Source organism: Mytilus galloprovincialis, chromosome 7 (genome assembly GCF_965363235.1).
Source record: "Mytilus galloprovincialis chromosome 7, xbMytGall1.hap1.1, whole genome shotgun sequence".
Classification (NCBI taxonomy): domain Eukaryota; kingdom Metazoa; phylum Mollusca; class Bivalvia; order Mytilida; family Mytilidae; genus Mytilus; species Mytilus galloprovincialis.
In genome coordinates, this window is record NC_134844.1 from 58,728,757 (window position 1) to 58,755,327 (window position 26,571).

Below are 26,571 nucleotides of genomic sequence, written 5' to 3' on the forward strand. Positions count from 1 at the left end.
ATTTATGTGACATCCAGCTGGTCACAATTTTATCAAAACTAAAAACATTGCAAACTTTTTAAGAATTTTATTATTAAATCAAACTTTGACAAAAAACACACTTTACAGAACACTAGAATCAAGACATTACAAAACTAACACTTGAGTATTCTATGAGTTTGGTGGTTCTTCAATTGAAACTATGGTATTTTGTGATTAAAAATCTGTTTTCTTACAACAACAAAAATGTTTACCAAACCTTTAAAATATCTTTTTTACAGATTATGTTATTTTCCTTAAGGCTCTTAAAACATCTTTTTTTAAATTACAAGAACAAAGTTCAAGTGTGCTTTGAAGACTTTCAACAAATCAAAATTACATTAGAAATAGTATTGAAAAAAAAAGATGAAAAAAATTTGACAGCAAACAGTTATTTTTATGTTTCAAAAATCATTTTCAAATAAATATCATTTATATGTTAATTAAATAGAATTATGAAAATTTTAACCCTGTAAAACTCAAAAGCATAGTATTAGGTTTGTAAATAACAAAAAATATCATGCCCAATGCATATGCCTTTCTGTTCCTCTTAACAATATTTGTATGTAACAAAAACATGAGAATTTGAAATTTAAATAAGAGATTCATTTCATGCAATCTACAAAAAAATTCCCCAAAAGTATTCAACTGCATTACTAAGTTTATAATAATCTAAAGATACACATAAAATCATATAACAATGTCATGGTACTTTTTAGATGAAAATTGTTTACTGTAACCAATAAAAATATTGAATACATAAAAATAAAACATTTGTTCAACTGTAAATATAAAAATAATATCATATGAAGGTTAATTTTAAGACAATACTTTTAGAACTAAGGTTTTCAATGATTTCTGTAAATGAAGTTCGATCCCAATGGTCAATTGTTCATGGCATTGGTCATCAGAGGCTCTGGACACATGATTCAAAATAACCTTAGTTCTTAAACTATACCTTGTTTCTTGATTTACTATAAAAAATAAAATATTCTTATCTCAACTTAAGAGAAAGATGTGACTACAGAAAAATAAGTTGACTTTGGAAATCATATACAAAAAAATAAAACTCTATTTTGTCTGTAAGTTTTAAGGTGGGGAATCTGTCTTTAGATCTTAGTCGTCTTTTCCAATGTTTCTACAGAAGCAGCAGGCCCAAACAATACTGAATATCTGTAAAATAAACAATGAGTACAGTGAGTTTCAATTAATTGCATATTATGCTTATTTGCTTAATATTCAGAATTAATTGAACTAGTAATTTTTAACTTGCAATTAACCTTTGAACTATATGCAAATACAAACTTGAGAAATAACATGACATGCATGCATTTGGTTTGTATTTCTAAGAGTGCTAAAAAAACAATTACCTATTGAATTTAAATTTCAAAGAGATAATACTCCAGAAAAATAATTGATCAGCACTGATTTTATAACTCATTTAAAATTGCTGATGTAAATCTTTACTATAAATTTCATAGAAATGTAGAAGTGAGAGAACTTATAAGATTTTCAATATAATTTACATTTCCAAGTGGTATGTACTCTATAATTATAGCTCTTTTTGTTGTATGATTAATAATCATCAAATTACATGATTATTTGACACTGATCTGTGTATTGAAATGAGACATTGCATATATAAACCTTCAATATCATCTAATGCTAATAAATGGCTACCTCATCAACTGTTTCCCTCTTTACAGAATTGCCGTAAACGTTATCGATTTCATTTAGGACATACATGTATTAGCGCTACAAGACGTCAACTTCATAAAAATGAAGGAAGCGTGTTTCTTATACTTAAGGGCCTTGGTGGCCAAGTGGTCTAAGTATTTCTACTACTGTAATCACTAGCCAATCAACACAGGTTATGAGTTTAAACCCAACTCCTGCAAGTGCATGAACATGTACTGGACTCCAATCTTAATTGACTAGTATTTTAAGTTTCCTATCGAAGGTCTGTGGTTTTTCTCAGGCACTCTGGCTTCCTCCACCAATGAATACTGGCCGCCATGAAACAGCCCAAATGATGCTTAAGGGAGTTCGCTTCTCAGTTTCAAAATAATTAACTTTTCAAAACACTAGTTTATATTGACAGGGGATTAATAAAGGAATCAAAAGAGCAAACAAAATATATATAGGTCAATGTGCTTGTTTTTGAGATATTAGCCATTGAAATTTTGGTAGGAAAATATTCTCTCTTGACTTTTCATAGCTTTATCATTGACAAGTTTAAGTTCTCAAAAACTATTAAAAAAAATCTTATTTTATAGGAATTTTACAGATGGCTTATCATTATACATGTAAAAGAATTATAAAAAGAAAAAGAATGTGTCCCCAGTACACGGATGCCCTATATGCACTATCATATTTTATGTTCAGTGGACCGTGAAAATAGGAGAAAATTTATTTAGCAAAGACATTAGAAAGATCATATCGTAGGGAACATGTGTACCAAGTTTAAAGTTGAATGGACTTCAACTTCTTCAAAAACTACCTCAACCAAAAACTTTAACCTGAAGCGTAACAAACGGAATAATAGATGAACGGAATAACAGACGAACAGACACATGAACAAACAAACGGACGCTGACCAGAAAACAGAATGCCAATAAATGAGGCATAAAAATGGGGGGTCAATGGGCAAATTCTTTTAAGCATTCAAATGGATAAAACAAGAGGATTCTGAAAATCTAACAAAAATCCCACAACATGACAAGTAAACTTCTTTAACAGTGGCAAAAAAACACCAACAATTAATCAATCAATACTATACAGGACAGATAATGGGACACCCTAGTTATTTCTATGTCCATCCTCCCTACAGTTTTCTACATGGGAAAGATATAATGATTTGTAAATTGTAAAGAATACATTCTTACCTCAAGTACAGCGATACCAATACCAACACCAATAATAATTGTACTGTGTTTCAGGGCCCATTCCTTCAAACTGTCTTTACATCCTTTCTGTAATATATAAAAGAACATCTCATTAAGACTTGGTCAACTTATGAATCAAGAAAAATCTGATTCAGTTGTCTCCAAACCCTCTTGATTAGCTCATCTGGTTCTAAGGCCAAATAAAAAAGTATGTGTGGTTCCAGTTACATCTGAAAAAAAGTTAGGGTAGGTAGGTAGGGATTTTTTTTTTATTTTATGTTTTTTTTTTACATTGAGTCTATGGGAGCATCATTTTGACTTTAACAGTGCTTAATGAAAAATGACAATAAAATCTTTAGGGTAGGCTATTTTTAAGCCGAAAAAGTAGGGACGGTAGGGTTACTGGAACCACACATATATTTTTATTTGGCCTAATAGCAAATGTGTTACTGTAAATTCAGAAACTATTGCCAGATTTTATTATTGCTAATAATGCGACGGGATGGATATCGCAATAATAAGAACTCATATTCTGATAAATTAAACATAGATCTGTATAGTTTTTTTTTCAAAATATCGATAATTAAACTTGTATTTTGTCCATTTTTTAAAAATCACAATAATAAATGCATGCAATAATTTTTGAACTTACAGTTGATATTGATATCCATTACCTGTTCACAGTTTTGAAGATTTAGAAAAAAAATTATTAAATAAATGAGCAAAAAAGTGCCAAACTTGCCAACTCAATCAAGAAAATTGTGAGTAATCTAGGATACTCAATACTGTTGTCTTTACCAATCAATAGAATAAATTAAAGTGATGTGTGGAACAATTCTAGCATTCTCTAGTGTATCTTTGGAAAGTGGTAAGGCCTATTTTAGATACAACACCAAGCAGAACAAGACTGTGATGATTTACTTTTCTCCAACCTCTATTCCACATAAATTTAGGGGCAAAACTCTGGGTGCAAGACTTTCTTGCTGCATTGAATGCCCATTGGTGGCCTTCATCTGTTATCTGCTCTTTGGTTTGAGTTGTTGTCTATTTGACATATTCCCCATTTCCATTCTCAATTTTAACTTTAAAGATTTATCAGTATAAAAAATAAACAAAGAATGTGTGCATGGGACACATACAGATGGTCCCACTTATATATATACAGCAAATTCAGTAAATTTAGAATTTTTAAAGGAACATAGATTGAGAACAGTACTCGTGAAAGTGAAACCACCACAATGCTAAAAATGTTTGGGGTGGTAATTAGTATTGTGTATAAGTTTCATATCATTTGGTTGAAGCAAACTAAAGTAAGCAAACAGAAACTAATTTTGGAATGGTCATATCTATAGTACTCTAAACGATATCCAAATTATCTCCCCTTGACCACTGATTCTTTCCTTGTGCATTTGAATTATTATTTTATGTTTCTTTAATCACTCTGTAATGTTTATGTCATGTTGTAATTAATGAAAATAAAAATATTGTATTTTATTGTAATTGTAATTGTAATTGGTATTGCATTGTAATTGTATTGTAATTGCATTGCATTGCATTGAAATTGTAATTGTAATTGTAATTGAAATTGGAATTGGAATTGGAATTGGAATTGGAATCATTGGCATTGGCATTGGCATTGCATTGCATTGCATTGCATTGCATTGTATTGCATTGCATTGTATTGTATTGTATTGTATTGTATTGTGTAAGTAAAAGGCAAATCTTAATTATGCCTCTTTTCCCCATGTGATATGGGGCATATAAACCCATTAATTTGCCAGGTAAATATCCAAAAGATTGTGAGTAATTTGACACACTTTTAATATGATATATTGTTATACTGTAAATTCAGAAATTATTGCGATTTTTTAATTATTGTGAAAAATGCAACAGGGTTATAATCGCAGTAATTTAAACCCCTCATTTTGAATTTTTTGTATATGAATAGAACATGATTTTTATCAATATTGCAAATTAAAAACACTTTTAAGACTAAAATGACAAAATGGCAATAATAAATGCACGCAATAATTTCTGAATTTACAGTATTTGTTTTCATACCGTATAAATTTCGGTATCATCACGATTGTAGCATTTAGCTGAATCGTTAGGTGTAGCCTTTGATGGGTCATCTAAAGCAGCTTCCCTGTTTGACAATTTACAACAAGTATTAGGAACAGTCTGAAACAAGAAATATTAATAGTTATGAATATTAAATGTTTTACAAAATAAAATATATTTTAGTCAACTGACTGTTCAGGCTAAGGTGTTGCAGATGTTACTATCATTTTATGGGTATCTGTCGAACCACTTGAATCAGATCATTTTTTTATCATTTTTTTATCATTTTTTTATATAATTGTATCTATAAACCAATTTTTAGAGACGTTTCGGCTATTGGCCTTCTTCAGTTCTTTATTTTTCCTCTTAACTACATGGCTCACATAACATTTGTATTTCCTTTTCAATAATTGAAAAAACTCTATTAGAATTTTGAAAACAAGGATTTTTTTATAGCCAACAAATATCTTTTAAATTTTTGTGAACTATGCATCTACATTTTTAGTTTATTTAAATGTTTAGTTTAGTGTGACATCCATTATCACTGAACTAGTACCCATTTTTGTGAACGGGCAAGTTGAAGCCTGCATCTTGGTACTGGATTTTCCTGCTGAGTTCAAGACCCTTTGGTACCCTTGGACTAATTTTGCTCTTTGTTTAAGTTGTTGTCTCTTTGATACATTCCCCATTTCCATTCTTAATTTAATAAATACATGTATATTTTTCAAAATTTTAGCTATGAAAAATTCAGAAATAACAAGGTCAAGGATAAGTTTAGATTATACACACTATTTTGCATACAGTTAAATATATTGGTAATGCATAAAAAAATAAATTAAAACTTTTCATGCTCCTTTTGACCAATCATGATCATAAACAACCTATTATGTTGAAATACATGTGTATAAGTACTGCTTGTACTGTCAGATATGGTCCCAACTTGTACTTGTTTTTTTAGAAGAAAAGAATAAGTTTAAAGTTTTGAAATTTGACCTTCTTTTATACCTCTATATCTTAATACTATTATTTGAGGATTTTTTTTATTTATCTAGACTGCAAGATGATGCTAGCAACTGCCTTGTCTTCTGTTGTTTTCACAAAATGTTTATTTACATACCTGGCCTGTAGCTGGGAAAGTATAATCAGTATTGTTATAATCCATAGAATTGAGTGCTCCACAACACTCAAACTAAAAATAGATCAAATAAGCATATATTATACTATTTATATGTTTTGGAGTTTACTGTGACGTGAACTTGTACACATTTTTATTGAGGGGCCAACTTCGGCTGTTTTCTTTCTTTAATTGGGTTGTTATTACCTTGGTAAATTCCCATTTTCCATGCTCAATTTTATTTTGTATATCAACATGATCAACAATATACACTCCTGGTGCGAACTTTCTTGCTGTATTGAAGACCCATTGGTGGCTTTCAGCTGTTTTCTTCTCTTTGACAAATTCCCCATTTTCATTCTTAATCTTATTTTAACATTGTTTAACATACCAACAATTCATTACAATATTCATTAGTTCTTTTTAATAAAATTAAACTAATAACTAATAACCATCCTGATTCAAATTATAAAAAGTTAGAGAGTAATTTTATACCAGCAAACATATTAATTTAACCACTTGACCTATATAAGCAGATTTATGTGATTCAATGAATAAGACTATTTAAGAGTACCCATTGTTAGCATATAGATTTTCAACTGTTTGGTTTTTATAAATCCTTAGCTTTCATATATTATTCCCATTTGATGATGGTAAATCCAGAAATGCACTAGGGGTGCATAAAATTTATATAACATTGTTTTTTTAAATATTTTTTAAGGTCTAATGCTAAGATCAAACTAAAAAATCTCATAAGGTAAATCAGGAAAGTTTTCTATTCTTTTTATTTTGTATGTATCGAAAATGCAGTCATATTGACTTGGTGACAAAATTTTAAAAACAAAATGACCACTTTTGTATCATATAATGAGACAACTTTTCTCCACAGGGACTTAAAGCATCATGGTAATGTCATGCTATATTTCTTGAATGTAATGCTACCTGATTTTTTTTTTTTATATAGATTATGTTATGGAAGTGATGCAACACTTCTTAGAAACAAGATGGTTTTCAAATTTCCTTGAGCACCAGGCTGCTTAAAGAACAAGTAAAACTGTGAGCTTATGCTCACTGATGATACCCCCCCGCCCACCCCAAAAAAAATTTTGGTAAACAGGAAGTTGTTGTGTGATGAATCTGAAAACGCATCCATGGTATAACTGACTGATATAAATGCTGAAACCAAATTTCAGAAATCCTTGTATTGTAGTTCCTGAGAAAAATGTGACAAAAATTTTCAACTTGGCAATCATGTGTAAAATGATACAAGTGTTCAGTAAACAGGAAGCTGTTGAGTGATAAATCTGAAAATGCATCACACCGTATAACTGACTATTATAAACGCTGAAACCAAATTTCAGAAATCCTTGTATTGTAGTTCCTGAGAAAAATCTAACGAAAATTTTCAGGCTATCATGTGTAAAATGATACAAGTGTTTGGTAAACAGGAAGCTGTTGAGTGATTAATCTGAAAATGCATCACTCAGTATAACGGACTTATATAAACCATTAAACCAAATTTCAGAAATCCTTGTAAAGTAGTTCCTGAGAAAAATGTGAAGAAAATATTCATGGGACGGACAGACAGAGGTAAAATGGTATTCCCCCTTTTAAAACAGGGGTACAAAATTATAACTTTGGAGAACAATGATGTAACCCATAGAGATCTCCGTCTGAAATCCTCACCTCCAACTGAGCCAAGTCCCATCCTGTCCTGACAGTCTCTTCATTGTACCTCTTCTCAATATTTTCTTGTAACAGTTTAACAATATTGTCCTCCACCTGAAAAAAAGTAATATTTGTATTACATATACATGATATATATTTCAAACCTTGTTTTGCATTTATATTGCATAAATTGAGCACCTATCGTTTTAAACGTTTGTACCTCTGTACGATTTTCTGACATTAGTAATGTATACTTTAGTGTCTGATGCATGATTTTTTATTATTAACTGTTTTGGCTTTTAACTAACAGTCAGTAACTGTGAGTACTCCCAAATCGTACTTCCTTGTTAATTTGACCTGTTGATACTATTTGTAATGCTTTTTGTTATTTTATGTTAATATGGATCTTGTCTATATACCAGCTTTGATTATTTGGAATTACTACCAATTTTCACTCAAAATAATTTATTTCTCCTTAAATACTGTTCTTGCACCTGTACAGGAAGTTTTATCTAGCTCTAATTGTATAGTTTTATTGTTGATATTCCCCCCATATGTACCAAGTGTTAGATAAGTTTTATTGATATTAAAGAAATTTCTTGGTATTCCTAAACGAAAGATTTTATACACACAGACAATCAAGTATACTTAATGACAAAATTATTTTCATTTACCTGCTTAAGATATGGCCCAGCTGTTTTCAAAAGTGATGATTTTCTATAAATTGTTTAATATTTCACAGTGGAATCTTACATTAACTTTGTTTAAACCTGTTTATTAACTTTTGACCTTAATTATTTATCCCTTGCCTTATAAATTTTATTATTTATGAATTTGCATTCAGGTATGGAAGATCAAATTTATTCGTTCATTGTGTGTTAATTTGTGTTTTTTAATTGATCTAAGCCATTCCAATTGATATTTTATACAGTGTTTTTTTATGTTGTGATGTTATACTATTGTTTCAGAAAAAGGAGAAGGTTTGGTACTATTAAAACTTTTAATCTCGCTGAAAATGTTTGCACCTGTCCTAAGTCAGGAATCTGACGTACCTTGTTGTCATTTGTTTATGTAGTTCATATGTATTTCTTGTTTCTCGTTTTTATATAGATTAGACTGTTGGTTTTCCCATTTGAATGGTTTTACATAACTAATTTTTGGGGCCCTTTATAGCTTGCTGTTCGGTGTGAGCCAAGGCTCTGTGTTGAAGTCCATACCTTGACCTATAGCTATAATGGTTTACTTTTATAAATTGTTATTTGGATGGAGAGTTGTCCCATTAGCACTCATACCACATCTTCCTATATCTATTTAATTCTCATCATTTGAATTTTTGTCATTCTGAAGGTTAATTGTTGCATAACTGACACATAAATAAGGAATGGGAGTAATGGAGAATAAAGAATTGTCTGAAGTTTAAATGAACCCCTTTTTCATAACTTTCATTTTGTTTTCTCCAAATATAAACATTACAATACATAAACAAATATCAATCTTTACAATTTAGTGGAAATATTATGCAAATAAATATATACAAAAAAAGATACTTGTGCCATCATCTGCCTAAAGAGAAAGCACTTCACAACGAAAAACATAATAAAAATAAAATGATTAAACCTGTGAGAATTCTACTTCTTATACTGTATCAAGTGACAAAAATCTGACCTAAAATGACCTCAGGAAATTACATATAGTATATGAGAAAAAAATCTGTTATGTAAGATTTAAGTGAAAAGGCAACAACAAACTGATCTTTTCAACCTTGCATTTTGCTCAATAATAATTTTACAATACTTGTAACTATCTACACTACTTATAATTTAAAAATTTTGCGCTGACATTTAAAATTCATTAGTTAAATGAAATTGAAAACAAAATATCTAAACACAACAGGCATCAATCAATAGAAAACACCCATAATAAGAAAATTTCACAGCTCAACAACTTTTCCAATATACCGATAAATTATTCACTCTGCACTATTGAAAATGACAGAAAGCCAATGAATGTAACATATTTTTTCTTTCCATTCTATGAAAACTGCAACATCAAATAGATAATCCAATCAGAATATTAACTCTACTGCATGTCAGAGGCTCTACATGTGGTTTATGGAATAGTGAATAAAATGGCGTAAAAAATAATGAATTGAGAAAAAATGGTCCATCAAAAACCTAAAATACAGACATTAGGGTGCTGAAATTTAAAAAATAACAAATAATGAGCAAAGTTTAAATAAAAAAGTTTGGAAACCTGGCAAAAAATGAAAAACTAAAGGAACGAGGAAACTCCCATCCAGAATCCAGACCCTCATCATCCAATATCACGTAACCTTTAAATAAATATTTTTTGTTTTGTTTTGTTGACAATAGATTAATCAGAATTGTTTACTAAGCTTGTGACAGAAATATATATTTCATATCTGTTTAAAGTTTACTGATTATTGATTATTCACTGGCTTTTATAATTATCGAGTTGAAAATAATCCAGCTACTTAAAATAGATGAATATCGTGTCAACACTGATCAATTGAGTCCATGTTTTGATTTTGTTTACATTACTTGGCTTAGTTTGTTTATATTATGCAATTCAGTTTCTGCTTCAGAGGACGGGTTTTGTAAGGTTAAATACTGCTGCCGATTAGAGGCCAATAGGAGAAGGATGCCAGGAGGGGGCATAGGAGGTGCATTTTATTAAGACCATTACTACTGTGGATTCATTGGTTTTTTGTTGGTTACCAATTTTCATGGATTTCAGGGGTACAGGGGAACCAAAATTTTAAATGTTATTCGCATACATTTCAATAGACAATTTATAATTAGTTTTAAACAAATTATAAATTGTCTATTGAAATGTATGCAGACTTTGCCAAAACAACGAAACTTAATATCCATGGAAATGCAAGTTTTCCTAAATCTGTAGCCACGTAAATAAATGAATCCACAGTACCCTTAAAATAAACTTTTTTCATTTTACTTAAAATTCTTACAAAATGTTAAGGATAAAGCTAGTAAACTATAGTGTATAAACTACCAGATGAAGATAAATATTTCACATGTTCTTACAATCTGCACATATACCTACCTCCATTCTATACAGGATCAGAAGAACTGCTGCCCCAATCTCAGCGAAAATAACCAGCAATACGAAGAAGATGTACTGAAAAAGAACACACAAAGATCATAATCTACTAAGTTCTGTAAAGAAAATAAAGTTGAAAATGTGACAAAATCAACAAAGAGATAATAATTCTCATTTTTCATAACAGCCTAGGTTGGATTGTAGCAATCTCGTCTGCATGTGAGAGATTGTGGTTTTTTATCCTCAGCCGGGTCATTTAAAACTTGAAAACTTGTAATTGATGATTCTTAAAAACAGCCGCAATTCTGAGTAAGAGTAAAGGCAGTGAGTAATAGAATTTCAGTAAGAGTAATGCACTTTCATTTTACAAAAATAAACATCAGAAAAAGGAGTAGGTTCAGTAAGACCCCTTTTTGGCCCCAAAATATAGAGGTTTTACAAAAATGTTAAAATGTAAACTTTTAGTTATTCATTGGACAGCAGAATGCTTCTGCTACATAAATATGGGCTGTTTTTGACAATACAATGCACATATATCCTGTACTAGCACCATCAAGTCATGCTAAACTACTAAAATCTTCACAATTCTAGCATTTTAGTTAAATTTTAGACGGTTTTCGTGTAAAACAAAAGTGGCCGCATTCGTGTTCATCCTTAATATTGAAATGTAAGTTGTATTTGATGATAATACATAACATATATAAAGGTTGAGGATGAACACGGATGCGGCCACTTTCATTTTTTCCAAAAACCATCTGAAAAGTGACATTTTTCGGCATATTTGGTAGATTTTTCATATTTGAGCTTGAATCGGATCGTTTTAAATGTTTAAAAATCAGTTAAAATCTTTCCCATAAACTAATTAATTCAAATAAAATAGACACTAGTAAAAGTGTTTAAAAAGTGGTCAAAATCTTTCGTCAGATGAACCTGAAATTTGAGGCTGAAATCGGTCCTTACCGGACCTACTCCTTTCTGAATTATATTACACTGTACAAAGAGTTACGAACAGAATATATACACCAAATACATCAAAAGAATATCATTCTAAAAAACTTACAAATCCAAGGAGACATTTACTGGCTCTGATAGCTCCACACATACCAGCAAACCCAACAATGAAAACAAATGCTCCAAAAGCAATGAACAGGTAGGCAGCAAATTTGAAGTAGTCATCTCCACTATCAATCTGGACTATCTCTATCCTGCTACTGATGTCTTTGTCAACAAGGAACCAGATTCCAACTCCTAATATGGCACCTCCACATATCTAAAAATAGAAACAAGAATGGTTATTATTTTTTCTACATTGGCTAAGGGTATAGGGGAAGGGATGAGTACTCAAAAACATGTATAACCCCACCACATTTTTGTGCCTGTCCAAAGTCAGGAGCCTTTGTTAGTCTTGTATGATTTTTAATTTTAGTTCATTTATAAATTTCGGAGTGACATCCATAATCACTGAACTTGTAGAAGAACACATTTTTGTTTAGGGGCCAGCTGAAGCACGCCTCCGGGTGAAGCATTTTTTCGCTATGTTGAAGAGTGAAGACCCATTGGTGGCCTTTGGCTGTTTTCTGCTCTTTGGTTGGGTTGTTGTCTGTTTGACACATTCTCCATAAAATTTCCATTCTCAATTTAATATTCATAATATAAGTGTGGATTTTTAAAGTGGCTTTGAGGTCTACATGGTATATGATGTTGGTTGATATTCAGCGCTGGTGGAAAAATGTCTGATTGAAATGAAATGGGGGATCATTCCTATTGCATGAATACACTTGAAATCTGTATCCAAATGACTTGGAATATCGTAAAAAGAAAAATGATTGAAAGTACAATAAAATTAATATATCGGATAACTCAGTTTAAGAGTTTTAAACTTTACTATCTTATAGTCGCCGTCAGCTGAAATTCGTAGCGGTTATCGGTAAAAATAATCTAAACTATCAATCGCGTTCACTCGAGATATAGTTTTTCACATTCCATTCATAAATCGCATAAAGAAAAACCACTACTGACCTACCTTTTAAGTGATCACACTGTAATAATCCTGACCTTCACTTTTTCATAGACGATTTTGAATGGTGGAATCAGCCATTGTTTTTACCGGAAGTGTTTCCGTGGAGTTCAATTTCATAAAATTTGCATAAAGCGCGGGAAACCTTATCACATCAATGAAAGGAACATTTCAGGAATCTGCGTACAGTGACGAATGTCATATGTAAACAAATGATCCTCATAGAAACGAAGATGGCGGAATTACAATGGAAAATATTCTGGAAAATGTGAAGGTCAGGATTATTACAGTGTGATCACTTAAAAGGTAGGTCAGTAGTGGTTTTTCTTTATGCGATTTATGAATGGAATATGAAAAACTATATCTTGAGTGAACACGATTGATAGTTTAGATTATTTTTACCGATAACCGCTACGAATTTCAGCTGACGGCGACTTTTTTTTTTTTATAGTTTATGCCATTTAATTTAGTGCTCAGAAATGCTCAGTTGGCGTGGTTGGTAAATATATTTGTCTTCAATTCAAAATTTCCTGACACTGACATTATAAATAGATTTAATTTTTAATTTCAAATTCCTCTAAGGAAAAAGAACATGAAGGAGTGAATGGTTAGAACTTAGAGATAGAACTTCGTGTTATGATAAAACATTTAGTATATAAATTGTTGGAGAATGCAAGTCAATGCAAGTAAAAGCTTTATACAAATATCAAAATAGCCAATTAAAACTTTCTGCTCTTTTCCAATATTTTTGGTACTGCTTATAAATTATTTACAGATCCAACAGCAAATGATGCTTTTGCATACAAAATATAGGGGAACAAACACTGAATGTTTATAATATGTATGTATAGTATAATATAATTACCCAGAAAATAAAGTTGAAGAAAATCAACAAAGCTCTTGCAATTGATGCACAACAATCCATCTTAATCCTCTAAATTTCAAATCTGTAATAAAGTAAACAAATTTCTTATCAGCACAAAACATGTATGAGTCTAGTATACAAATAGACACAAAAATATACGAACTTACCAAACTTCCTTATTCTTTGAACCAATGTAGTTATATTTTTTATTTTTTTAGATCTAGCTTCCTTTTTTACATTCTATTTATACACATCTTTACCATGTCTACTTTTAAAATGCATAAAAAATCAAGAGAAAAAAACCCATACTAAGATGTATAAAATTACTATTAAAAATTGCAAAATTCACTATTCAATTAGATCAAGAGTTTAATTCCAAGTCAGGAATTTGACAGTTGTTATTCATTCGTTTGATGTGTTTGGACTTTTGATTTTGGATTTTCCTTTTTGAATTTTCCTCGGAGTTCAGTATTTTTGTGTTTTTACTTTTTAATATGATACAGTAACAATTAATTAAAACTTAAAAACTTTAATAATAACATTAAAGTTTCTTAACCTTTGTGAAACTATGTCCAGGACTCCAGATAATGAAGTTTCAATTGTATTTCAAAATGTGGAATAATTATCTCAATGAATAGAAGTGCATGCATTATAAATGTCTATGGTATGGTGTAGTTCACTGAAAAGTAACTGATAGTGAGAAGGCAGTTATTTGATTTAAAACATCCCAAAATTGTTTTCTTTTAGTATTTTTATCATATTCATCAACAGTTGATTTATTTCTATACAGCTGTAAAATTTTGAGATCACACATGTGTATGATGGTAATTGATAATGGTCAGTTATTAATGACTGTCTGCAGATCTATACTTAAGTAAATACATAATTTTAAAAACTCAGCCTTGCATCTGATAGCAGCCAACAGGACAAGAATTAATGGCAGCCGAAAAGTGTAACATTTTGCATCAAGGGGCCTGCCGCAATACAACAGATTACAATAACACGTACTGCATTTAAGTTAGCACTTCGGACATTTTCTGCTGTAATCTAGGGGTCAAGCTATCCCAGATCTATATTTAGGAGCCTGGAATAATGTGTCATTTACATTTTTTACCCGCAAATTATGAAAATTAATCTAAAATACGTACCACAAGTTGCTTTTAAAATATTTTCATTGTAAATGTGCATGTGCAACTCTCTGTTTTTATATAGTTCAGTGACAACAAAAAATTCCATGAAATTAATAAGGTAATAATTATTTCTTTCCCTGCTAAGAGTTTAATTTAATATTCACCTAAACAAATTTAATCACATGGACAAATTAAGAGGTAGCAAAATAGTATTAGAACAAAATGAAATGTTTAATGATTTGACATAAACATGTTCATGAAACTCAGTCGTAAATAAAATAAAAAAAAGATTAAATGTTCAGTCAGGTAATAAACAAAAACATGTAAATCAAGTAGAAAATATAGTAGTTATTAGAAAAAAACATAAAAATTAATTAGAAAATTAAGTCCTTATTGGATAAAAAAAAAAAGAAGTAAGCAGGTAGTTGACTCATCAATAAATTCATTTAGTTTACAAAATTAACAAACATGTCACTTACAAAATTTCAAGAAGAATTTGGATTTAATGTAAAATCACTACATGTACAATCATTTACGGAAGTTGTACAATGATATCGATACCAAATGCAAATAGGTGTGGGTGTATTCACAAGGCATAAAAATAAACTATTTCTTTTGTGTATTGAACAATCAACATTCTTTGGCTATTTAAAGGTCCACTGTATTTATATATTCCTGTCCACCTACATCATGATGCAATAGGTGTGACTGAGTTCTAATTACACTACATTTAAAGAATGGACATTTGACACACCCAAGTCTCCTTTTATGTCAGACATATAAAACATTTAAGAATGTCACACATTTAGGTCTAAAGACTATACACCGTAGGCACCCACTATTATATTGTATGTATAGGTCAAGTTGTCTTTCTTGGAGAACTTTATAAGATCTAAATTTACATGTTTATTGAAGGGATTTGCGTGTTTCTAAAAATATAAATTCCTATAAAATATCAGATAACTGCGAATGGTATTATTTTTAAATGTCTATATTTAGAACCAATACAATGTTTGTTTATCATATTATACATAGATATTCATTATATCAATTTCATGAATCATGGCTCACTAATACAATAATTGACATCACTCATCATTAAACATCAATAATATATAATAATGGTGATCTTCAAATGATAACATTATTAATAATTAATTTCTAATTGTCATGATTATATCATGTTTATAGAATGCAATCATTTTTTTTTTAGCTTATCAGTCATTTTACAGAGGCAGATTAAGAGGGCCCCACATTTGTAGAAAAATATTTGGTTGAGTATACACCATGTACAAGGAATCACTGAATGATAACTGGAGCAGTCAATGCTCTGCCTTATGAAAATTTCTGGTTCCACCACTGTTTTAGTAACTGAATTCACGAACAAACCAAACCTATATACTTGAATAGTTGTAGCCGTAGGTGAAACAGTTTTAAACATTCCAATAGGAATATTGAACCAATAATCATTACTCTACCATTTTTTCCAATATAAACAATTATTCTAGTTTTAAGCTTTATAAAGTAAAATATATTCCTTATTGAATTTTTCACCAGTTAATGAAATGTGGGAGAAAAAAAGAGCTACCATAAAATGAACATCAGTTTCAGACAATTACAATATTATGTCGTCTGTTTCCAATATTGAAAGGGATTCATGACCAATAAAACAAAAAGGTCATGGTAAAATCAAATCTGACAGTTAAATGTCTATTTTATATGTGCCATAACACATTGTAACATTTCTATATTTAGCTTCATATTGGTCATTATAAATCGGATGAATGCATAATTGAACAGCATAACTATAGAGAGACTATTCAAATCATGAAATGGCGCACTGTACAGTAATTGAGGTGCATATTAAATAAAAGGAATCTATATTTACAACTTACAAAGGATTCATGAAAAGTAATCATGCTGGACATGATGAATAGGTATGATTGTTGAAGGAAAAAGTGTGAAAAATTCACTATATACATCATTCAATTTATTCTATTATAAAACACAATTAATTTCCCTACACAAATAGCCCAGCCCAGAGGAGGGGACTGGATAGTAAATTATAGATATCCTTGCAATGGCTACCAATTTAGGTAAAGCCAATGTACCAATGTCTACCTATAAGGCTTATTAAAATTATAACTTCTTTCCTTTATTTCCCCCCCTCCCCCCCTTTCATGATTTTTTCAATTTGGTGCGATTATCATGACTATGCTAATTTGCGTCCAATTAGATACATTTGTAAGTGATTGCATTACCTTTCAGTCTTTAATCAGCAAAGTACCTTTCTTCTCTCCAAATCTTTATTTGGTTTGTATACAAAGGTCTGAAAAACATAAATCACCAGAATTTGTCAATATTGATGAACTAGCATCGGTATAATCTCAGTCAATTAAAGGCAATTGCCTTCTCTCTCCCACAGATCTTGATAAATGGCAGACCATGATGGAAAACCATACTTAAGTCAGAACTATAGTCATGAAAGTCTCTCGTCTCTGGATATTAGGGTTACAGCAGAAATTGGTTTTTGGCTGTTGTTAAATCAACAAAAATAGATCAGATGCTATTATTTTAATCATGATCTGGCATTCAGTTATAATAATTTGTCTAAATTAATTAATTTCTTTTGCAGAAAGACAAATTTAAACATTGTATTTTTTTTAACAAACTTTAAAACATTGTTAAAAGTCGTAAATGAGTGAAAACCAACTATTTTAAAGTTTATCTATAACAGATTGGTGTGTACAAAGCTCTTTTCAATGTATATAATCATGATAATCATGATAATGTATGGAATTTATATATATACATTTGTATATATTGTTACAACTTAATAATTTGCATGATACATTGTACATTTAATTTTATGAAAACAAGAATATGTGACAATTAGACACCTTCACCCAACAACATTGAAAGGTGAAATCTTGGTTAAACAAGAATGTGTCCCTAGTACAAGGATGCCCCATCCACACTATTATTTTCTATATTCAATAGACCGTGGAACTGCGGGAAATCTCTAATTTGGTATTAAAATTATAAGATCATATCATGACATAAGGAATATGTGTACTACGTTTGATTGGACTTCAACTTCATCAAAAACAAGACAACCAAAAACTTTTAACCTAAAGCAGGACGGACAAACGAAAGCACGGACAAACGAAAGCACGGACAAACGAATGTACAGACATGACAGACCAGAAAACATAATGCCCATAAATGGGCCATAAAAAACTCTACTTGCGATATATACATGATATGCATGTACAATGTACATGTGCTTTAAAAGTTCACATCATATTTATAGTCAAGTTTCAAGTTTATTTTAGGTGACCACAATTTCATGTTAAACTATCTGAGACCAAAACTTTAAAAAGATACAGTTCAAAGGATTGATAACAGACTTAACAAAGACATGAAAGATGCCCTTTTCTATTGTAAAGGAGGCATCATGAAAAACCTTTTATTTTTCATAATAAATACAATTTATAAAAGAATCAGGCTTTATTTAGTATCAAAGTACCCAGCTGCAGAACTGGTCATCAATCTTATGGCAATTGTGATATTTTTTTTGATAATTTCTGTATTGTATATGTTTCACAAATTATAAAAAAAACTGTGCTCACTAGGACCATAAAAGCTCAGTTTAGTTTCTACAGCATGTACAGGGTACCTAGATGATGATTGCATATATGCTCTTCAGAAAATAAAAATAACAGACTTGTATTTTATATATACAATGATATATATATATATTTTCAATCATTTATTACCAACTATGTATTTACATTGTAAGTTCATTTCAAAAGACATACATGACATATTCCATCTTGTTCTATTTCAAAATAAAAGACTTATACCTCTTAAGCTACAGGTCCATACAACAAAAAAATTACATAATGCAGTGATATAAAGATTATACATTCAAAATCAAATTGAAAGCAAAGACATTTAATATGATTAAGAATACAACTCCATAATATAATTAATAGATGAACACTGCTTACCTTTAACAAATTTGTAGGTAGTAAGTCAAAATATGTTTATTTGAGAGATAATATTATTATGACTCATCTGAGGCGTATAGAATTTGTTCTTGTCAATATTATAGTAATTCTTTTTTTTTGGGACCAATACTTATGTTACAAATCCCACCTATCTACAAGATATACATAAACAAAAATTGAAGATACATGTACATGTAGGTGTAAATACTGAACAGCTACATTGTAAAAGGTTAAAAATAGGGTTTTATACAGGTATTAGTTATTAAAAATTCGTAAGGGTTCCACGGAACCCAGTGTCTCGCCTACTTTTGCTGTAAATCGCAGACTCAACAAAAATGAGGAAAAACATCAATAAAAATTTCCCTCTCGATACTGTCTTTTGATTGAAAGAAGCTTCCAAGTTTGGTAAAAAATCAAGGATAGTTTATGAATCTAATAAATGTTTTATAAACTTTAACTGCAGACTGTATGACAATATAATGTAATGTTAACTGGAAGAAAAAATTAAGTCCATTTATAAGTAAAATACAGAAAAAGTGATTTTTTTTCTTCAAAATTTACTTCTGAATAATATCTTTAATGATCAGAAACAAGCTTTTGTCCAAGTTTGGTACAAATCAAGGTTAGTTTATGAAAGTTATTAAATTTTAAAAACTTTAACCACAGAGTGAATGTAATGTTTCCGCGCAGAAAAACTAAGTCCATTTATAAGTAAAATACGGAAAAAATGGAATTTTATTTTTACAAAATTTACTTCTGGATACTTTGACTTATGATCATAAACAAGCTTCTGTCCAAGTTTGGTAGAAATTCAGTATAGTTTAAGAAAGATATAAAAATTTCAAAAACTTTAACCACTTGTGAATATTTGTGGACGCCGCCGCTGCCACCGCCTCCGACACAGACGGAATGTAGGATCGCTTAGTCTCGCTTTTTCGACTAAAGTCGAAGGCTCGACAAAAACCAACCTATTTTTCTTTCCAGGGATTTTTTTTTCATCAACATATACTTGTGGATATGTGTACCTTCAATTGAAGCATGTGGTATGGGCTATTCTCTATGTTGAAGGATCTTTATTTGTTAATTTCTGTGTTATTTGGTCTATTGGTCTCATTGACAAATTCATACCATATATTACAAAGTCACAATCAAGATCTTTCATTGGTCAACTAGATGAAGATAAGTGACTTTGAGCTATGATATGTACAACTGACATGACTGAGAGGAGACAGATCAAACCAATTGTCTGTACTCCATCCATTCCATACCTCCTTACCTAGACACAAACCCTTAGACTTGCTACAATTCCCTTTCTAATATTTCTCTCTTACTAATTTATATGTTTACTGATAAGTGCCAGCCTACTGATTGCCCTTGGAGAAAGCCTTCCTCCTGCAGATGTCAGTATAGTTGAACTTGTAATCTCCTAGTTATAGCAGTAAAATTATTAAAGGGGCAAAATTGAAAAAAAAAGAAAAAACATAATTAGGAAGGGACATGTAGCAAGTCTAACTAACCCTCTAAAGAATCACACCTGAAGAAACCAATATGAATAATACCAAAATTTATGTCAATGTTATAATATATCTGGAACTGATCTAAATGATAAAATGTATTTCAGTGCTTCTGAACTACATGTAACACAAAACCAAAAGGCTACAATTGTCATGATTGTATCACAGCTGGAAATAAAATTATCTGGAATTTATTTTTTTTCTAGCTTAAATAAATAAATTGATTGATTGATTATTAGTTGTTTATATTTAATCTCCAGTGGTAAATACATAATGTACACCACCACTGATATCAACTTCCAAAGTAGATGATACAAGATAAACTCCAAATGTTCTAAACCAGAACCCATTTATTTACGATTAGCTTCACGAACATGCGATTAGCTTCAAGTACAAACATTAGCATGTATAGTACCTCAGTATCATTTAAATCTGCAGAAACTGTTGACTATTTTCAATGTTTTCACAGCCTGTTTCTCTATGGAATCTATTATCCTTATCTCTCTAAACAATTAACAAACTTTTCTGACAGTGTTTCCACCAGATCAAGGACTAATGTTTACTATTGTTTACAGAATGAATCATCCCTGTTTAGATTGTCTATAACACAGGGGAATCATGTTGTCAGATCATCACTTTTATTGTAATGGATTATATCTTTTATCATGTTTATGCAATGTACTATTACTACTATAAACATGATAAATGTACAAATGTACGTATCTTAAAAATTGAATGTCAAACATTGATATCATGGACAATAAAAAGGGAGAGATTAGAAGGGAGGATCCACTTACAGGGATGTTTCCACCAATGTTCCAATTCAGCATTGATCGGAAAAAAAGAAGGGGGTCGACCACTGGGGTATCTCAATTCTAACTATACAACTCAACCATCTTTCAATTGTCTTATATATCATGTATACATATCAAGATGTAAATTTCAATTTCTTACAAAGTCCAGTATTTTTCATAGAAGTTACATTTGATGGATACTGTTACATACATGTTATGCATGTAGAAAATGTATTGTACATGTTTGAAATGTGTGTTTATATCTGTGCATATAAATTTAAAGGCATCATACATACAATGACATAGCCTAGTGGTCAAAGGCCAATTACAGTTTGTAATACCTATCATTGAAGTAACTCAGTTACTCTAAATGCATATTCTTCTACAGATTTTATATGCATTGGCAAATATCAACCACATTTCTTTATGAATTTCAGTAAATGTACAATGTAATATAATATTCTTTTGAAACAATTTAGTTATAATCAAATTTGTATTGAAATTCTCACCGTTACTATGATCTTAAAATTCCCAGAACTGACAAAACGGGAAGAATTTACCTCTTTAGTTACATGTACATGTACAAAAAGGAACGCAATAAAACAAACTACATGTACATGTGGAATTTAAGCTTTCACAGATATAGTGCTAATTTAATCGAAATCCTTGTCATGTACATGTACAGATATATTTGAGTGACATATTATGCATGTTATTTAATTTAAAAACCTCTGGAGCATTCTTGTTATTTAATATAAATTTATACCTATAAGTACTTCATATCAGTTATAGTTTCCACAGATATATTTCCCACTGGGCTGGCACGAAAAAAAAACTTGAAAAAAATAAATTAGAATTTTCTGCCCTTGAGCAAACTTATTTTTTCAACCTAGTTTATTGTGGACACTCTATACACATGATACATACATATATTATAATACCTGTGTTTATAATGGAAAGTTACTTAGTATACAGGTCTACATTGTAACAACATTTAGCTGTCATATGAGAAATATATTATCACAGTGTGAAACTGGCAACACCTGGATTTTAAATTCATCTGACAAATCTTTTAAAATGTCATCTACATTTGTACATGTTTATGATCTACTATCATGACTATATATATACAAATACATGTAAATTAGTTTGAAAAAGTTTATCTTAATTATCATATTTATTGATCATGTTCATATTATAGTTTGAACTGCAATTTCAATTTTTTATATTTAATTATTATCAAAATAAAAGTGCAGATTAAAGTAAAGTTTTTCTGTAAATCAAAATGTAGATTGATACATAATTACTGAAGCAATTTTTTATGTATACTTGAACATGTTGAACACACCCGTGATATTGCGAGTCAATGACTGAAAGTCTGAATTAAAGTATATAACTATGGCTATGCGTATGCCTTATTTTAGTATTGGTATTGTCATCTGATAAAGTCATGCCTACATGTATCATGTGTATTATAAGATGGGACCTGGAACCTATCAATTATTGTTGATATTACATGTAATAATTTGGAAAACAAAAGGGCCTGGAATGGAGTATTTTTTACTCAACAGTATACCATGATACAGAAAAATTCTAAACACACCATTTGGTGGTGTGCCTGTTAGATGCGGAATGTACAGATAAGGTAATAGGTAACAGGTGAATATACTATTGGTTTCGGTGTCAGACTCGACACAGAACTTCTTAATTATTGGCAATAATAATTACGTGGAAAACAAATGGGCCTGGAGTGGTGTAATTTTTAATCAACACCATTGTACTATATTAGTTATATATAAAGTTGAATTCTTTGATTCATCGCTTTTACGTGATGATGGTTGACAAATTGGATGTTATATTAGTATTTTAGAATAACACAAAGATGTAGAATGAGTGTGTGGATAGGCTGTCAGATAAGTGTCATAGAAGCTTTGAATTTAATATTCATCATGTTCATTCAACAGAAACGCCAAAAAATAGAAATGAATATATCATTAGAGAAAATCAAGGGATTTAACTATGGGACATCAAAATAGAAATTGACAAAAGACGTTTCAAATCAGTTTTTCTTGACCAACTTCAATTTTATATCTTTGGTTCTCTTTACCATAAAACATGTCCTTAGTCATGATATTCAGTGTTTGTTGATGTGGTTCATCAGTGTTTCTCGGTTTTTTTTTTATACATGTACAGATTTATTAGAACATTTGTTTTCCTGTTTGAATGGTTTTACACTAGTCATTATTTTTGGCCCTTCAAAGTTTGCTGTTCATCAGTGTCTTCAAAGGCTTAAAGACCTAACTTTGACATATAATGGGTTACTTTTATAGATCGTTACTTGGATCGAGAATTGTCTCTTTGGCACTCATGATGCCCCATCTTCTTAGATATATATCTATTATATAATGTTTACAAACAGCAAAGTTGCATTTCTTTTAAAATCCTGGGCAATCATATACATGATATTTATATAACAAAAGTATCTAATTATAAGTGTTCAATGAAACTAGTCATGCTAGTTAGTAAAGCAACTCAATATTCATTGATTATATTCCTTAATTAATTAATTATTTCAATACATTCAGATCATTCTTAAAATCTAACAAAGTATTGAAGTGGGTGGAATCAATTTGGGTCAACATGGTCAAGAGCCAAACCAGTATATCTTGCCGACGATGGTAGAGCAGTAATGATCAGTATTAATATAAATCAGGTACAAACATATGCATGACAAATGATGTACATACAAAATGATAAAAAAATAATCTAAATTTTAATTTTATATCTTCACCATTGTACATGTTGTACACTGTATAACTTCATATCCATTCTATCCATTATTAAAAATATTTTATTGAACAAATGTATTACCGTTCATAACTGAAAAATGTGGGTCTAACTTTTTTCTTTTGAAGTTAGACATTTGTCCCAATTAAAATCCCTTTTTATTCCTGTCCAGTCATAGTAATAGGGGTTTGGCATTTACATGACCGAATTGTTGATTCTTCAAATTTCTATCATAGGAATTCGTGAGTTACTAAGGGACGACTTCAAAAGATCGATGTAGGATAAAAAAAACTATGTGAATTACATTTTTTATCCTACATTGAACTTTTGATGTCGTCCCTAAACATGCTAAATTAAAAAAATTTGACCAGTCCAAAAATATATTTTTACAGGCCACATCCTGTTAGTCTATTAGTCAGTCCTGTTCTAAAGATGATTGATGCTGTCATGTTTGATGAGGTGCAAAACATTTCATAATATTGTGACGCAAATAGAAGATCAGAATTTTGTAAAATTTAGGGCAAACACAATGCCCCTATTGATGGTGCTTGATGTTCTTTGTCAACAGATTTCAATTACATGTACATAAGTAAATTGGTTAGAAATCAAAGAAACAGAATTGTAGCCTATCTACAATGTTCATGGTTTTATGTTTACTACAACAAATCTAAACCACATTTCAATTGCAGGAAATTCACATTTTGAAAAAATCAAGATTTGTGCACCTTCATTAAAAAGATATTTCAAATAAAATACATTGTATTAAATTAAATCATCTTCTGTCATGCCTGTTAGTCAATCTTGGTATCAGGTCCGTTCGCGCCCAATATACTTTCGCACCCCACACGTTCGCACCCAAGGTCCGTTCACACTCTACACGTTCGCGCCCAATTTTAATTCAAATTCTAGTTGAATAATTGGAAAATCATGATTGTTGTTTTTAATTGCTTTCCTGTAAATACTGAATGTATTTATAGCTTGGTATGAGTAAAAGATTGAAGATTTCAAATGAAAAAAACAAAAGATAATTGTTTTTAACAGCTTGTTTCCTTTGATACAATAAAATAAAGCAATACACTATTGTAACCAAAACATAATCAAATATGATAAAATTTGTTCAACACACAAAAAAAAAACTGTCAGAATCTCACTCGATTTTGAAACAAGTCAATGAAACAAAGTTATAGCAATACACTAACCAAAACGTGATTGAGAGTTATTCAACACAAAATAAAACGTTGGCAGAATCCCACTTTATTTAGAAACAAATAAATTTTTTTTTAACAATACACTATCGATCACTATATATCCAAAGCATAATTTACTCAAGACAACAAAATAAAAAATGCTGTCACTTTATTATGAGACAACGAAAAACAATTATACTTATAAGAATACTACTTGATTTCAAAGTTATTAAACCCAAAACCAATTAAAATTGGGCGCGAACATGTAGGGTGCGAACAGACTTTGGGTGGGAACATGTAGGGTGCGAAAGTGAAAGGGGGCGAACATGAGGGGTTGCGAACATGAATGGGCGCGAACGGATCCGGATTCGTCAATCTTAATAAACTTTTGGCAGTTCTATACACCTTATTGCTATTTGTCTGCCATTACTGGATATCATACAGATCCTGTAAAATTTTGACATCATAAAACAAAATATCTGACGCCACAATGGAAAAGTGATTGTTGTATGCGTCAAAAGTTCAAGCGGCCAGGTCAGCCCGGATTAGTGATAAGGTGTATTGTCCTATTGGTTAACTGTTTTTAACAGATTTTGAAGTTAAATATGTTTGAATTAAAAAAAAAATAATCATTGGCTTCATCCCCTTTCACAGGTACTGTCTGCCTCCTATTTTTAACTAAGGCAGTGTCTGCGCGTACCCGCATGCGGGTACGAATAGTCAAATTGCCGTTCTAGGCTGCGCGTACCCACATCCGGTTTTCTAATAAAATGCCATCGGATCGGGTATAAAACGTGAAATATCTACGGAAATTGTCGATAATATGGGGATATCTTGTAGAACGAGTGAAGAGTATGAAAAATAACATTTTCAAGTTGTATTTATTAAATAATGATACATAATAAACATTGCAAAATTAATGCACAATGATGGAAAATGAGACTGTACAGTCCCTGAAAAGAAAAAAAGTATTTGTCGCATGCGGGTACGCGCAGACACTGCCTTTAACTAAACATGTGGAAAATTATACATGTACAAGTCAAATGTAGGGGGCATATATACTGTATGTAGTCTTTTGACAAACTATTACGCCTAAGCAGCTCAGTCAGAGGACTTGAAGATTTGTAAAAAGGTGACAATGCACACCAAAGGAAGTAGAATTTTACTTTTTGTACTTTGTTGCTATTTATTGATAACATGATTGTGTGCGCATTCCTGTGGAAACGTCAAATTATGCAAATATCAACATTGTTTTCTTTAAGTTTAAGCGATCTTTCATCATGTTCATGAATGCAAAATAATCATTCGTTCTGTAAACGCATGCATTAATGTTTTAACTGTAAAATGATAAAACAATTTGCAACCTAGGGTGTCAAAAACAGTGTAATTTAGCACTTACTTGCTTAAATGTTTTTGCAGTACTGAACCTGTTTTGGG

At 30.6% G+C, this 26,571-nt stretch overlaps 1 protein-coding gene across 3 annotated transcripts; it reads right to left on the minus strand.

Moving 5' to 3' along the window:
* Window positions 1–980: 980 nt before the first annotated feature.
* Window positions 981–26,571, minus strand: LOC143083384 (CD82 antigen-like). Of its 3 annotated transcripts, XM_076259641.1 has the most exons (10): window positions 26,534–26,560; window positions 17,101–17,168; window positions 13,710–13,791; window positions 11,888–12,097; window positions 10,831–10,905; window positions 7,765–7,860; window positions 6,082–6,153; window positions 4,965–5,084; window positions 2,904–2,990; window positions 981–1,191 (listed from the first exon to the last, which is right to left on the minus strand). In XM_076259641.1, the coding sequence occupies exons 3-10, from the start codon at window positions 13,767–13,769 to the stop codon at window positions 1,135–1,137; spliced, it is 777 nt and encodes a 258-aa protein (XP_076115756.1). In that variant the 5' UTR covers window positions 13,770–13,791; window positions 17,101–17,168; window positions 26,534–26,560; the 3' UTR covers window positions 981–1,134. The 3 variants fall into 3 exon arrangements, with proteins under 3 accessions (XP_076115756.1, XP_076115758.1, XP_076115757.1); XM_076259643.1 differs by lacking the exon at window positions 17,101–17,168 and having other exon boundaries at window positions 26,534–26,571; XM_076259642.1 differs by lacking the exons at window positions 17,101–17,168; window positions 26,534–26,560 and adding an exon at window positions 15,319–15,357.

Excerpts from the sequence above, each read along its gene's own strand:
- LOC143083384 (XM_076259643.1), bottom strand. The coding sequence starts at position 13,769 with ATGGATTGTTGTGCATCAATTGCAAGAGCTTTGTTGATTTTCTTCAAC. Across the intron at positions 7,861-10,830 it reads TGATCCTGTATAGAATGGAG|GTGGAGGACAATATTGTTAA; the intron begins GTAGGTATATGT and ends ACTTTTTTTCAG. Across the intron at positions 5,085-6,081 it reads CTTTCCCAGCTACAGGCCAG|ACTGTTCCTAATACTTGTTG; the intron begins GTATGTAAATAA and ends TTCTTGTTTCAG.